Source organism: Eschscholzia californica, unplaced genomic scaffold, assembly GCF_041429995.1.
Source record: "Eschscholzia californica isolate CP2 unplaced genomic scaffold, dmEscCali1.0.p SCAF_3, whole genome shotgun sequence".
Classification (NCBI taxonomy): domain Eukaryota; kingdom Viridiplantae; phylum Streptophyta; class Magnoliopsida; order Ranunculales; family Papaveraceae; genus Eschscholzia; species Eschscholzia californica.
The window spans coordinates 3,302,941-3,317,433 of NW_028238420.1; the positions used below are offsets into that span (position 1 = coordinate 3,302,941).

General features: G+C 37.3%; 1 protein-coding gene and 1 long non-coding RNA gene across 2 annotated transcripts; one reads left to right on the forward strand and one right to left on the reverse strand.

The window, feature by feature from the left end:
* Window positions 1-623: 623 nt before the first annotated feature.
* LOC147547731 (E2F transcription factor-like E2FE) lies at window positions 624-4,768 on the forward strand. The gene is made up of 10 exons (XM_086669774.1): window positions 624-2,130; window positions 2,240-2,307; window positions 2,380-2,432; window positions 2,534-2,611; window positions 2,822-2,909; window positions 3,065-3,132; window positions 3,229-3,301; window positions 3,415-3,488; window positions 3,586-3,985; window positions 4,486-4,768. The coding sequence occupies exons 1-10, from the start codon at window positions 2,051-2,053 to the stop codon at window positions 4,575-4,577; spliced, it is 1,074 nt and encodes a 357-aa protein (XP_086525900.1). The 5' UTR covers window positions 624-2,050; the 3' UTR covers window positions 4,578-4,768.
* Window positions 4,769-7,627: 2,859 nt separating this feature from the next.
* On the reverse strand, window positions 7,628-10,131 carry LOC147547732 (uncharacterized). The gene is made up of 4 exons (XR_015237652.1): window positions 9,992-10,131; window positions 9,852-9,907; window positions 8,926-8,991; window positions 7,628-7,871 (listed from the first exon to the last, which is right to left on the reverse strand). It is a non-coding gene; the product is annotated as an uncharacterized LOC147547732 (long non-coding RNA).
* Window positions 10,132-14,493: the final 4,362 nt, after the last annotated feature.

The window sequence follows — 14,493 nt, forward strand, 5'->3', positions numbered from 1 at the left end:
GCAAAATTCGTAATGAAAGAGATGGTACCAAAATTTCGTGGAAAACCTACGAAAATTTAATGTTTTTTCTGTGGTTTTCCACGAAACTATAGGCAAATTTCATCTACAGTTTGTCATGAAATTTAATTTTTTTTTCTAGGGATTTCCCACGAAACACGACCAGATCTTTTGCTATATACAAAGATAATGTTTGTGGTTTCTAGGGTTCTTTTTATCTATGATTTCTAGAAGTTTTAGGGTTCATGAACAAGACTAGGTCCGCCATGAATTGGTCTGGTTTTGTTCAACAACTCATATTTAGGAAAGATTCAAATCAAAACCTCACAAATTTGATGGAAAAAAAAATCTCAAATATAAGTTTTAGGTTGGAATGAACGTAATCATTCTCTTTAGGAAGATTCTCCAACAATTTCCTTTGATTTTCTTGGTCTTGGCACGATCAACAATGTCTCCACAATTTCTCTCTCTACACATTTGATTGGTGAAGAAAAAAGTGCATAGGATTTATAGAAGAAAAAAATGGAGAGGACTTAAAATAAAAACTCTAACTTTCAGTGGGCATGAGTGGAATTTATTAGAGTGATGTCTCCTTATAAATTGATCTCCATATAAGATTTCTAATTGTTCAATTCGTCCACATAAAATTGTTGTCCTCACAAGATATTTTATTTTTCGTATATATATTGGTCACCCAAGACAAACACATTTTTTTTCTTCTGATTTAGAATCGGTGAACTTCAAAATTGGCTTAAGTCATCGATTCCGAATTCAATGAGTTCGAACCAATTTTGTGGTTAAACTCTACCGTCACTATTTAGTACAACTCAAATTGATGGTTTGCAACCGAATATTATAACAATTTTAGCTCAAGTCTAACTATTTAAACTCCAGAACATTCAAGTTGAATTCAGTAGCTCTTGATCCCAATTTTGAAATATTTTCCTTTTAAAAAAAAAGTTTTGGGAGGTCACTAGAAGAGGGACACTGCATGGTGTATTGGGACATTTTAGAAACACTAAATTTTATTCTCTTCCCCATAACACCCATACTTCCATCTTATTTACCACTAGTACCACCGTCATCAACCTCCAAGCTCGCCCTTCCCGTCTTCCTTTAGTTTTTTTGCCGCCGCCACCACCACCACCACCATTACCTTCACTCTCTCGTCCCTACCCATCATCTTAGTGTCTTATTTTTCGCCATCTTCCCTTTCCCCTCTCCCATACTCGTTAGGGTCGTCGACAAAGTAAAGGAGAAGAGAAAGGGAAGTTAGACTCACAAGTTATATGTAATGACTTTTAACAATCTTAAAAGCCTTAGATTGTATGAATTTTCTTATAAAACAGTGGCTACTTAAAAAAAATGGCAGATGTCGTTAGGTTTCCATACACCAACTACTAAGGTGAATCTTCATCAAAAAAAAAAAGAAAAAAAAACTACTAGGGTGAATTACTAAAACTCTTTCGTAGTTAGGGTGGGAATCAGACCAGACGAGCAGTCCAGATCATTTACTTTTTCGCTCGGGACGTAATTGACAAAGGTTTTAATTTGTCGTCCATAAAACCCAACAAAACGGGGCGACACTTGACAAAATCTGGTTGTTTGTTGCTCGTCCAAACCCGCCTAAAACACGTGACAATCCACGTATCAGGCTATTCTGCCCGGGCCCAATTTTTTTTCTCCTTTAGTCCTTTGGGTTCCTATAACAGATATTCATCACAATTTCACTGAAGAACAAAAGCCCACATTTGAAGCCCAAGAAAGAGGATTTAATCCAGAGGCTACCAGGTGGCTCATTGGCCGATCCAGGAGGGGTTTGGGGCTGGGGGGCTTTTTTCCAACCCGCGAGGAGAAATCTGGTAGAAAAATTGTATCTCCCGCGCACGTCCCTATCAATCTTTGATTTTGAATTTCTAAAACCGGCCACGGCGCCATTCAAATCTCATTTCGACCGTTGTTTTCATTCCCTCCTATTTCTCTCTCTATAATTCTCTTTCTCTCTCTCTCTACTCTATAGTAAACCACAAGAAATCAAGTTTGAAGGAATCAAATGGATGGATTGAGTGATTCAATTTCAAAGACTAATTCTTATAACAGGAAAGACAAATCTCTTGGATTATTGTGCATCAAGTACGTAATAATCTGTTCTTTTTTTTTTTTGAATTTTTGAATCTTTTCACTTTCTTGCATTTATATTAGTAATTTTTCTGATTAGTTTCTTGATTGATTGATTACCCAGTTTCTTGAATTTGTATAATCGAGAGGATATTCAATCTATTGGATTAGATGACGCTACTAAACGATTAGGTATTTTCCAAAACTCTCTCTCTCTAAAAATCTCTTATGCGATTGGGTTATTGAGGAATTTCGAATTTGCAGGAGTTGAGCGGCGACGGATATACGATATAGTCAATATATTGGAAAGTATTGGGGTAAATAAATAGTCTGGTCACTTATATTTTGTGAGTATTTTGTTTACTTATGGTGTTCAAGAATCCAACTTTTTCTAGGGTTTTTTTTTTCTTCTCCTCAGGTTCTTACTAAGAAAGGGAAAAATGAGTATTCTTGGATAGGGTTTTCTGGAGTTCCCAAGGTTTTAAATGATCTAAAGGTAATACAACCAATTACTTTTGTTTGCTTAAATTTTCAATTTACTGAGACAATTTTATTCAGGAAGAGGCCTTAAAAGTTAGGGTTTGGGGTTTAGGGTTGAATGAATGTCAAGGTAGAAGAAATGCAATTCAATTAGGGTTTGATTGAGTGGTTTTGTGTTCTTCTGTTTTGTTACATTAAGTGAGACTATAGTGATTCTTTGCTTCAGGTTTCTACAGGTGATGAAAATTCAACTGAGCAAGATGAATCAAACCCAGAATCTATTGGCCCTAATCCTTCTTCATCTGCTAAAATTGGTAATCTTCCTTCTTACCATTTTATCTAATTTTCATATTCAGTTTCATGTCTTCAGGTAGACAGAAATTAGTCCTAATTTAGGGAGAAGATGAACCAAATAATGATTTGTAGTTTACTTGGTTTTTATTTACTTTAGATTCTTGTTGTTGTGCAGACAATCGAAGAGAGAAATCTCTTGGGCTTCTTACTAAGAATTTTATTAAGCTCTTTCTCTGCGACCAAGTAAGCTGATTACGACTTCAAAATTTCGAAAGCTTTATTGAATCTCATGTTCTTGTTTAATTTTCTCATATCTTCATTAAATTTTGTTTTGTTTAGTTTGATCAAATTTCCCTGGATGAAGCTGCAAAGATATTGCTCCGGGGTGTTCACGATCCGTCAACGATGAAAAGTAATCATCTGAATTTATTTATTTTCCTCATTTGGATCTCTATTACCTACTCATTATGATTCTACGATATTTCAAGAATTTCATGACCCCTTTACTAAATCTTACTTCTTTAGATCATTGTGCTGCTAAAGCTCGTCGACTATATGACATCGCTAACGTCTTGTCATCTATAAATCTGATTGAAAAGGTAAACACATTTCAAAATTAGCAGGAGAATAAATTCATAACCATGTCGAACGATTGGTCTAATCCTTACCATTTCAATGTTCTTGACTGAATTGCAGACTCATCACGCTGTAAGCAGAAAACCTGCTTTTAGATGGTTAGGGATGAATGAGAAATCACAAAATGAATCTTCCGTGTGCCAATACTCGAATAAAAGGGTATTCGGAACTGATCTTTCAAACCTTGAGGTGAAGAGGACGAAGGTGGTTCCTGTGGCTGGCAGAAAATCACATGAAAATACTACTAAACTAGTGAAATGTAGAGATACAAAGAATGATACTAATCGTGATAGTTCGCTAGAAGAGCTACAACCGAGGCAGACCTCCAAAGGTGTTTCATTTGGTCCTTTCAGCCCATCCGAGTTTCTGAAAGTTGGTGAGGCTGAAAAGAAAGATCTCAAAAGTGTGCAGGCCTTTGAGAGTCTATCGGCTTCCTACCGTCCAAAATATCATAACCAAGGTACTTTATCTGAATATTGCAAATAAGTATATTTAGGCTATTAAATTTGTTATGTATAACATTTATATCGAACGGAAGTATTTCAAAGACAGGACTAGCTGAACAAAAGTATAAGTGTTAGTCTCCGAGTAGGAAGTTTTCCAAAGGTTAAGCTGTGTAAACCTTTTGCTTTTTTAGCAACTGGGTTAGATCCCTGCCAACAAAAATTCCAAATTTCCTCTACAGTTTGGAAATGAAGTAAAAGTTGAAAAGCATTTCATTCATACGTTTAGGTTAGACGTGTCCATGATAATGTTTGCCAAATCAATCATTTGCCAGTCTTTCTGCATTAGTTTCTTATTTTTTTCCCTTACATCCCATAAAAAGTGATAACATATACCTGTATGACTACCGGTACGGTTCAAGTTCTGTTAACCATCTTCATACTGGAATCCAATTCATAGGCATTTGAATTTTTTAGAAGAACTAACAAAAGCTATCTCTTTATGTTGTGATGGCAGCTCTAACCGATCTCTTTGGTCATTACAAAGAAGCTTGGAAGACGTGGTTCGTTGAAGTTGGAGGGAAGCGACCCGTAAAACAATGTTCATGACCTGATTGTCTTTCACCACACCTCGATATTCAAGTATAGAGTGTACAAGAATGAACTACTATTTTTTTTGACTAATTATAACTTGTCTGTCAATTTTGTTGACAACTGGAGAGACGGGTTGTGTTAGTGAGAGATGTAAGAGATGGTCTGTGTTGACTATATATCCTTTTAATGATCAATGACTTTCGTTATCTTTGTGGTTTACTGTCTTGAGTATGAACTCTCTCTGTCCCTGTATGGAGTCTAGGTTGGTTTTTTTCTTTCCTACTCAAATTGCTGCAGTGTTTCATATTAAGACAGGTCTATTTTGCAGCAACACTAGTCATGGTAAGCTCATTAATAGTCCGAAACCTGTCACAGGGAGCACTCTTCTAGACTACAGAAGAGAAGGCGTACGCGATTGATATCGTGTGTGGAAGATTAAACATTAGTAGATGGCTGTGGGAGGTGTTCGGCATAAGAGCTTCCCAAGAGCGAGTAAAGTCTAGAAAAGAAGTGTATCTTGCCGAGGTATCTAGTCTGGACCAGAAGGAAGCCAAGGAAATTAGATTATGATTCCATATACTCCACTGTAACCAGAACTCAACTTTTCATCACCTCATAAATGGAGTCCCAAAGAAATTCTAACATACGTTTTTTTGAAGACCACTTTCATAAATGACCCGAGTTTCCATCTCGAACGGTCAGAGTCGATAATCTCATTACTAATAAGGGCATCATCAAAGATTTACAGCTAGACCACAAATGCTCAAAAGGAGAGATGAGATCATTAAGCACTTTAGCCAACATATTAGCCAAGACTTCGGTCACAATTTTGTGGAGGTTGATTGGACTAAAATCTCTAGGAGAACCCAAAGTGTTCTTGGGGGATAAGAACCAAGAAAGTCTCATTGAAACAGCAATCCCAGTGTCGCTCCCTTACATTCCTTCTCCATATCTATAGAGTCCTATCAAGGCTATAGATTTCTTCTCCTTTCCCCTTAGAGCATCTCCAATGCAAAACACAATCTTAGAAACTCGGAGCGCCACGTAGAGTTTTCAGAGTTTTTCTTAAAAAATCATCTCCAATGCAAAACTCAACTAAGATCTCAAAGATGATGTGTCGAGGGTGAAATACAGATATATCAAGAGGGCACTCTATTTGATTTTCAACCAATAGAAATCAAGTCTACATATATTTCCAAAATAATTAATTATATTTTTACAAAAATAACCACGCCACATAAGTAAAATAAAGGGTTATTTCCCAAACATCCCCCAACTTTGTGGCCGGTTTCCTACCTAGCCCCCTACTTTATCAAAAATATCCAGATGACCCCCCTTTTTCAGTTACCGTTATAACACCGTTAACTAGTCATCACCTCTCTCTCATCCAACTCATCCCCTCTTTCTACCACCTCACCTTCTGCCACCTCATCGTCTTCACCGGCAAAAGTAGCCGGGCAGCTAATTTTCCGGCCTGCGACCTTCAAACATTAAAAAAAATAAAATTTATCTCTCCCCTCTCTCTAATTTTGTTTTTTTAGATCTCTCTTCTCTCTCTCTCCAAAAACTCCGACGAAGGGAAACCCCTTCGCCGGAGGGTCTGTTCATGATGAAGGTCTGCTTGACGAACAAACCCCTTCGCCAGAGTTTTTAGAGATGTGAGAATAGTCCCACATGGGAGAATGAGTAACTAGCAACCAAGAATATAAAGTATAGGTCCTCTCCACTCATTGCCAATTGGTTTTGAGTTGGATGGCCACAAACTTAACATGGTATCAGAGCTAGGCCCACACGTGATAGACTTAAAAGTCACACGTGCCCCACGTCACCCGTAAAGAAAAAAAGACACACGTGTTTGGCTCGTGAGGGGGCGTGTGAGAATAGTCCCACATGAGAGAATGAGTAACTAGCAACCAAGAATATAAAGTATATGTCCTCTCCGCTCATTGCCAATTGGTTTTGAGTTGGATGGTCACAAACTTAACAAGAGATAGAGGAGAGATTTAAAAAAAAAAAAATTAGAGAGAGAGAAGAGAGATAAACAAAATTTGTATGTTTCATGTTTGAAGGTCGCTTACTAGAAAATTGCCTGGCCGGCGACCTTCGCCGGTAAAGACGACGAGGTGGCGAGAAGGTGAGGTGGCAGAGAGAGGCGATGAGTTGGATGAGAGGTGATGACTTGTTAACGGTGTTATAACGGTAACTGAAAAAGGGGGGACATCTGGGTGTTTTTGATGCAGTAGGGGACTAGGCGGGAAGCCGGACACAAAGTTGGGAGTTATTTGGAAAATAACCCTAAAGTAAGAAAGTTTAGAGTTTTGCATTGGGGACATACAAGAATTGAGGACCTTTGTTTTCGCCACCTAGGGGTCAGAATTTTAATTGGAACTCGACAAATAGGACGAATAGAGATTTTTTTGAGTTTTGCATTGGAGATGCTCTTATATCTATACATCATATTGGTGTGTGATTTAGGGATATAAAGGAATTTTTCGGGGTACAAAATAGGCGAAAGAGACTATTTTTTTGAGTATTGCATTGGAGATGCTCTTATATCCATACTCTCATTCGTCGGAGTTTGAGAGGGAGAGAAGATAACGAGAATAAAGAGAGAGAGAGAGAGAGAGCGAGAGAGAGTGAGTGAGGAGAGAGAATGAAGGGAGAGAGAGTGAAGAGAGAGACAGGAGAGAGAGAGAGAGAGAGAGAGAGGAGATAAGAATTCGGTCGGCGTCGAACACCTCCGACCGGTGTCATTTTGCTAGCGACACTAAGGGTCTGTTTGGTTTATGTTTTTTTTTCACTTTTTTCTTTGGAAATTAGTCTTGTTTCCCCGAAACACCGACCATCTTATTTACTACTTTTGGTTCCCTCATCCACTACCTAGGGAGTTGTGACGCCCCGTGTCCCAAAATAGACACGACCACGCCCCGGCAATTCACAGACGAGACAAAAATCCGGCAGAGTCTCTTCTGTAAATCGAACCGGTCGCACCTGTAAACCTGTCATGCAAACCATACATTCGCATACACAAAAATAAACTCAAGCGGAAGCTAAACAAACTCAACTCAGTTTCGGGTCGAAACCCGAACCACAAAAATACAAACGCCTCATAAACATCGATACAATCTATAAACAACTCTAAGTGTTACGTATATACATATTAGAGTTTGGTTTCTGCAATAAATACATAACTTGAAAATAACGAAAAACCATATAAAACGACATACTCCACTAGCCTCGTCAGACAAGATTACCGGCTGGAATACAACTCCGCCTCGAAGCTACGACAAAGCACCTGCACACTAACAACTAGTAGGGGGTCAGAATACTCACCGACACGAGTTATTCTGGTAGAAGACTAATCCAAAACCCATCACGTTTAAAGGTTCATTTAATAAGTTGTAAACATTATGACAAAACGAGTTATCAAACCAGTTACTATATATACTATATACAAAACCATTTTCCTTAATCTATCAAGCAATAGCAGTGATTAGCTGCCCACCCATGGTGCGCTCCCAATAAGAGGAGAGTTCCTCAGGAGAACCTAGAGTGCGTTAGATAGTACCAGCCCATTTATGGCACTAGCTAATGCACTACGTCTCCTCGAGAAAGAAACTTACCCCTAGCCGGTAAGCCCCTCTCCAACTAAGGGACTCCGCAATCATTGAAGAGCTTACCTCATGATACATTAAGTATCTAAATAAGTTTTTGATCACCGAGTTCGAATAAGAGAGCCGTCCCCCAATAGCCATGGAAGGACCTGAACCTCATTCTCTTCGGTACCCTGTCATGCATCTAATGCGATCTTTCAAAATCAGTTTCATTCGTATATCAAAACCAATATTCATATTCAATTCATTATCGTATCAAACACGGAAGTGGAACAACCAAGAGTCATATCGCCACAAAGCAGAGGGATTCCCAATCAATGTCACCTCCCAGGCGAGCGGTCAGGGTGTACGGCCCTGAGCCTCGAGCTGGAGGCACGAGCACCAATGGCCAGCAAGTGAAGCACTCTACTCCCACAGGTCTCATGACTAGTGTCGCCCACCTCACCGGTCTCACACAGGTCACACCCGTGTCCACATGTCACCTACTCTCAATGGCTACGTGCCCGTAGGTTGACATAATCCGCAGTCGGGTACATTCAACAAAATCCCAAGTAGTTCGCAATCATCGCAAAACAGTTCAAAAACATTTCTCATATCGCAATAAAATCATTCAACCATATTTCAGTTCATCACATAAATCGAGTTTCATGCTACCTAAACTCTAGTTATAATGGCGCATATATAACTATAAAATCTAACATATTCATTATCTATAAAACCATGCTGGATAAAGGATTCAGAACCCCTACCTCAGTCCTTGCTCACCAAAGACCTCCCGCCTACCAGACGACCTTATTCCTCCTCATTCGCATACTCTGGGATAAGGAAGAATAACCAAAAACACCGAATAGAAACATTAGGTTCTAAACGAAGAACCTTGCACGACAAAAACGATAAATAAAACAAAACAATGAAAACTCATAACATAAAAACAAAACGATAACTTTGGAAGACTTCGACTTAACCGAATTTCGATCGATCTTCTATCTTTCATACCATGCCCACTTAGGGTCCACCAATCAGTGTTTGAACTTACTTATGTCCCTAACATTTAGTTATTAAATGTATTCCTCAAAATCCAAGTGAGTCACCTTTGAAATTCATAAAAATACGAACAACAACAAAGCAGAATTTTCCTAACTGCGCATTGTTCGTTAAAATGTCATAACTCTCTCGTCCGAGATCGAAACGACTTGTACCATACCTTTCTGGAATCGTCACAAGACGAGCTACAATATTGATGAAGACTCAAACATCTGTTGGAACCTCTATGACTATCTAATACAGTAAAAACAGTAGGCAGTTTTCAGATTTGCTGAATAGCGCTTTGTTTAGTAAAACAGTCGTAACTCTCTCTTCCGACATCGAATCGAGTTGTACCATACCATTCTGGAAAGCTAAGATCCTAAGCTACGACTCTCGTGTTTCGGGAAAATACATCCGAGTACTGTACAAGGCCAGATTATCTGACAACAGTAGACTGAATTTCAGTCCCTCGATTCGTCATTCAATCGATAATTTAACCCAATTATCTTCTCTAACACAGTTTATACCTCATAATCACTTAATTCCCATCTAAATACATCTTAGAATTCCATGAATTACAAAACCCCTAATTTCATAAACCCTAAAGTTTAAGAATAATCAATTAAATCCTATCAAGTTAGGGAATTACCTTAGTTAGTTGATTGAGACTTAAGATTAGTCTTTTACATGAACCCCTTTCAACTTCTGCGAAATTCAAAGATAGAAAAGCTCCATTAACATTCAAACCAGAGTTATTGGATTCTAGAGAGAGAGAATATGAATTCTTACCACAAATTAACAAACCCTAGCTTGAATCATTCCTTTATGCTCGAATTAGACCAAAAACAAGATTTCCCCTTGAAACCACTCGAAATCTCCATTGAAATCGGAATTTCCTTCACCCAAACCCTAACCCTCAATTTCTGTCGAGCAAAAGAGGGATAAAAGATCTGATTTTTCATCTCTTATCCAATTTCACGAAATTGCAGTTAGGCCCCTGGTTTTGGCTTTACTGCAAAATACCCCCCAAATTGTCCTCTTTGCTAATTTAACCCCTCTTTGACTTGACCCAAAAGCCAAATAATCCCTAAACTAACCTATTAAAACACGGGATGTTACAGGAGTGGTGGAACGTCATTATCCTTTGATATTCAAATATTAACTTTTACTCTGCCTTACCCTCCCTCCGCCCTTTGTATTTGATTGATTTTCATAGTTTTGCTGGCCTGACTCAGTATTTGTACTTGGTTTTGGTTGGCGAAGACAATAACTCCAGTGCCTTTTTGTCAATCTTATTTTTAAGATTTTTGAAGGACATGGCCTCTCTTCCTAAAGAAAACAAGTGGGGTGACCTAGAATGTAGTAAACAGGACGTTACCAACTTTAATTTTTTTGCTTCTCCACTTATATGTTCCTTTTATGTATTGGTATGTAAGACCATTGTTATATGAATGAATTACATTTCAACAGAAGAAAAAAAGAACCAGGGCTCGGGGCTCAGGGCTTCACCCCTATCGAGGCCTCTGATAGCTTCCCATACCAGAGTATTGGCCCTCTTGCAATAAAGAATGAATTGACTATGAAAAAAGAGTTCTTCCTTTCGTACGAGGATAACAGAGCTCGGATTAAAAGGTCTCTCTAACCGAAGAATCATTAAACTAAAACTCAGAAAAAAAGGCCAACAAAAACGTCTAAAGCGAGGAAGAGAGTAGGGTCTCAAATATAGAAAATACCACCAGAACACCCAATAGATGAACAAAAAACACATACAAAATTTCCTCCTAGCTCCAATAATTTGTCCCGAGTAATGGTCCATTCCAGTCGTCTGGCCTCTTAAGAGGCCCCTATATGAGATATGACCATTAGGCATGTTATCTTCAGCCTCCGACTCGGGCAAGACATAAGGGGTCGTGTCTAATCCAAACCATATTCAACTGGGTCAACTGTCCTATTGAGGTCATTCTTATAGTCATGATCCAAATCCAATGAAGAATCCCTAGGCTCTCTAAGACAACCGAAGCCATTAGGGGAAAACATCGGTTGGATAACTGATTTCTTGGACCAATCCAAAGTCCAAACCGAAGGGTTCGCTTTTTTTTCAAATCTAAATCCGAACCAATCCGTTTATGGTTTTGTTCGGTTACCATCCGAACTATGCATGGACGGTTTGGATCGGTTGGATTAGGGGTGTACACGAGCCGAGCACTTAACGAGCTGCTTGAGCTCGGCTCGACTATTGCTCGTGCTCGACTCGAATATTAACGAGCACGAGCTTAACACGAGCTCAAAATCATGTTCGTTTATGTAAACAAGCCGAGCTTGATCGTTCTTTAGTGTATCACGAGCTACTCGTGAACAACTCGTTTAACATACTCTTATAATATTGTAGTACATAATTACGTATTAGTATTGAAACTTGTACATGAAATATCAACCATTAAAAAATTATCAGAATATGAATCATTAATCATTATTGTTGTATGTGACAAATGATCAATGAAGTATTTTGATAATTTAGAAAGTTTTCATTTGAAGTATTTTGATAAACGAGCTTAAAAGAATGCGAGTTCGAGTTCGAGCTCGAGCTCTTTCAAACTTATACGAACCGAGTTTGAACAAGTGGACAATTACTCGAACGAGCTCAACAGTCAAATACACGAACCGAGCTTGAACATCTTACTACTTGGTTCGGCTCGACTCGAATACACCCCTAGGTTGGATAACTGAACCACCTATGACATTTTACCATAAACAAAATTTCGCATTTTCAACTTAAAAACATTGAACTAACTTAACTATTGAATTAAGCTACAATTTTCCACGCCATTTACTTTCTGTTACACATGCATTAAGCTACAATATCAACAAACATGAAACTAACTTAACTATTAGGTCAGTTCGATACGTGAGAAAAACCTTGGGTAAGAAAACCGACCTTTGTAATGGTTAAGAAAATCAACATTTTCCTATGTGAGTTGAGTTTTAAATTATTTGATAGGGTTATAGGAAAATGTTAGGTGCCTTTACAAAATCGTTGACATTTCTTTTATTCACCTGTTCATTGAGGGTGTCTTCAAAATTCGTGATGATATTCTTCCTTAACAGGAAGCAATCTTAACTTTTCACCATAGTGTCATAGGTTGGCCAGGAACCCACTAAGGTGGTAGGAGAAGCTTGTTTCACATTTTGTGAACTTTACTTCTCACTCACCGTTCTTTCATGACTACAATCCAATAAATAAAACACATAAGAAACTAATGAGATTTGGTTTAATACCAAGGGTTTCCATTTGAGTGAACAATTCAAATGCTTTATGCATTTGAGAGTGTTGTGAACAAGCAATCATCATTGAATTCCAAGCACCTAGATTTTTAACAGGTACTTCATCGAAAACTCGGTAAGCTTCTTCAATGACTCCACATTTTGAGTACAATGAAATCAAAGAACTACCCACAAAGCTCGACGAATCAAAGCTTGTTTTTAAGCAGAACCCTTGCATTTGTTTGCCCAATTCTAGTAATGTAGAATTGCGGCAAACCCGAATAACACTCGAAGGTAAAATCATTAACCTCCAAATCCTCTAACAAAGCCTGTTTGAAATGCCTTAAAGCTTCTTCATCTTCACCCATTTGAGCATACCCATCTATGCTCGAAAAATCAGAAATCGGAACTAGTCGGTTGACCTGGACCTAGCTACCAGGTGGGATGACAACGGGACCAATCAGTTTTCATTGATCAAACTTAAGATATAAATAAATATATATATATATATAATTACATATATTATTATATTATATATATATATATATATATATATATAAATATAAATTATTACAATCATAAACATGGTTTATACATTAGAAATACAAATTATAAAGAAAATCAACTGATTATTGAAGTTAGAGAGCAAAATCAAGTTTATAGCTAAGATTAAAACGTTGATGAAAACATTGTGTTGTACAGAGTGCAGGCCCGCTGAGGTCTTACATAGCCAGAAGGAAAAGGAATGGTGAAGGTGGGTTGCCTTAATCCGCGAGGAATTGTATATTCCTGCCTACAATAGAGCAAGAAGGAAAGATTAAAAATATATACTCAAATTCAAATGTTTAAGGCAATAGCATTAAACAATACGAGGTGGGATGACAACGGGACTAGCGGATTTCATTGATCAAACTTAAAATATAAATACATATATATATATATATATATATATATATATATATATATAAATTATTACAATCATAAACATGGTTTATACATTAGAAATACAAATTATAAAGAAAATCAACTGATTATAGAAGTTAGAGAGCAAAATCAGTCCATAAACTTATTTAATATCAATTATAAACATGTTTTATACATTAAAAATACAAAATTATAAAGAAAATCAACTAATTATAGAAATTAGAGAGCAAAATCAGTCCATATACTCTTATTATATCAATTATAAACATGTTTTGTACGTTAGTAATCCAAAACTATAAAATAAATCAACTAATTATATCAAGTTAGAAGTTAGAACTTACTTAGAGAAAGAAATAAGAAGACGTAGAAACAATTAGAGTATTATTAGAAAAAAAAAATAATGATAGAGAGAGAAACTTTACGTGCGAATTGAGGATTGGAGCTAGTTCTTGTTGAAGGAGCCAAGGGAAAACCCTTAAAACCTAGATCTAGAAAAATCTCGTTTTGAAAAAAAGTTACCTGGTAGACAAAATCACATAAGAAAATCGATTTAATTCCAAGCACCTAGATTTTTAACAGGTACTTCATCGAAAATCACTTGCTTCTTGAATCAGTCGTCTATAGATTAGGGCAGAGAACATCTCTGGAATCCTTCGTTTATGGATTGAGAGAGAAAAAAGTGATAAGGGAGATCTGAAAATACTCTCTTGAATCCTTAATAAAAGTCTGAAGATTTAGAGAAGAAGCAAGTGATTTTGGTGGAAGTAAAAAGAATCTAAGCGGGAGGGAGATGGAGCTGCATCTTTTTGAAACGAAAAACTTTCAGCCCTTTTTCCAACTTATTTTGCACATTAGTTGCCGACTTTCACATTATTTAGGCTATACCAAACGGCAGAAATCGATTTTCTTACCCTTTTTTCAAGTGTATCAAACAGATCCTTAAATCTCAGCCATCCATCATTCCCTTCATATATATTTTTATATATAATAATATATAAAAATAACAATAAATGGTTTGGTTCCGTTATCCATCAACCAAATCTATAAACCGATCCAAATCTCTCGATTTTGTCATTTTAACATCCGGATCACTACTGGATCGGATT

Bases quoted from the DNA above. Each gene is read 5' to 3' on its own strand.
- LOC147547731 (XM_086669774.1), top strand. From the start codon at position 2,051: ATGGATGGATTGAGTGATTCAATTTCAAAGACTAATTCTTATAACAGG. The intron at 2,433-2,533 runs GTAAATAAATAG...TCTTCTCCTCAG, and splicing joins ATATATTGGAAAGTATTGGG to GTTCTTACTAAGAAAGGGAA. The intron at 2,612-2,821 runs GTAATACAACCA...TCTTTGCTTCAG, and splicing joins AGGTTTTAAATGATCTAAAG to GTTTCTACAGGTGATGAAAA.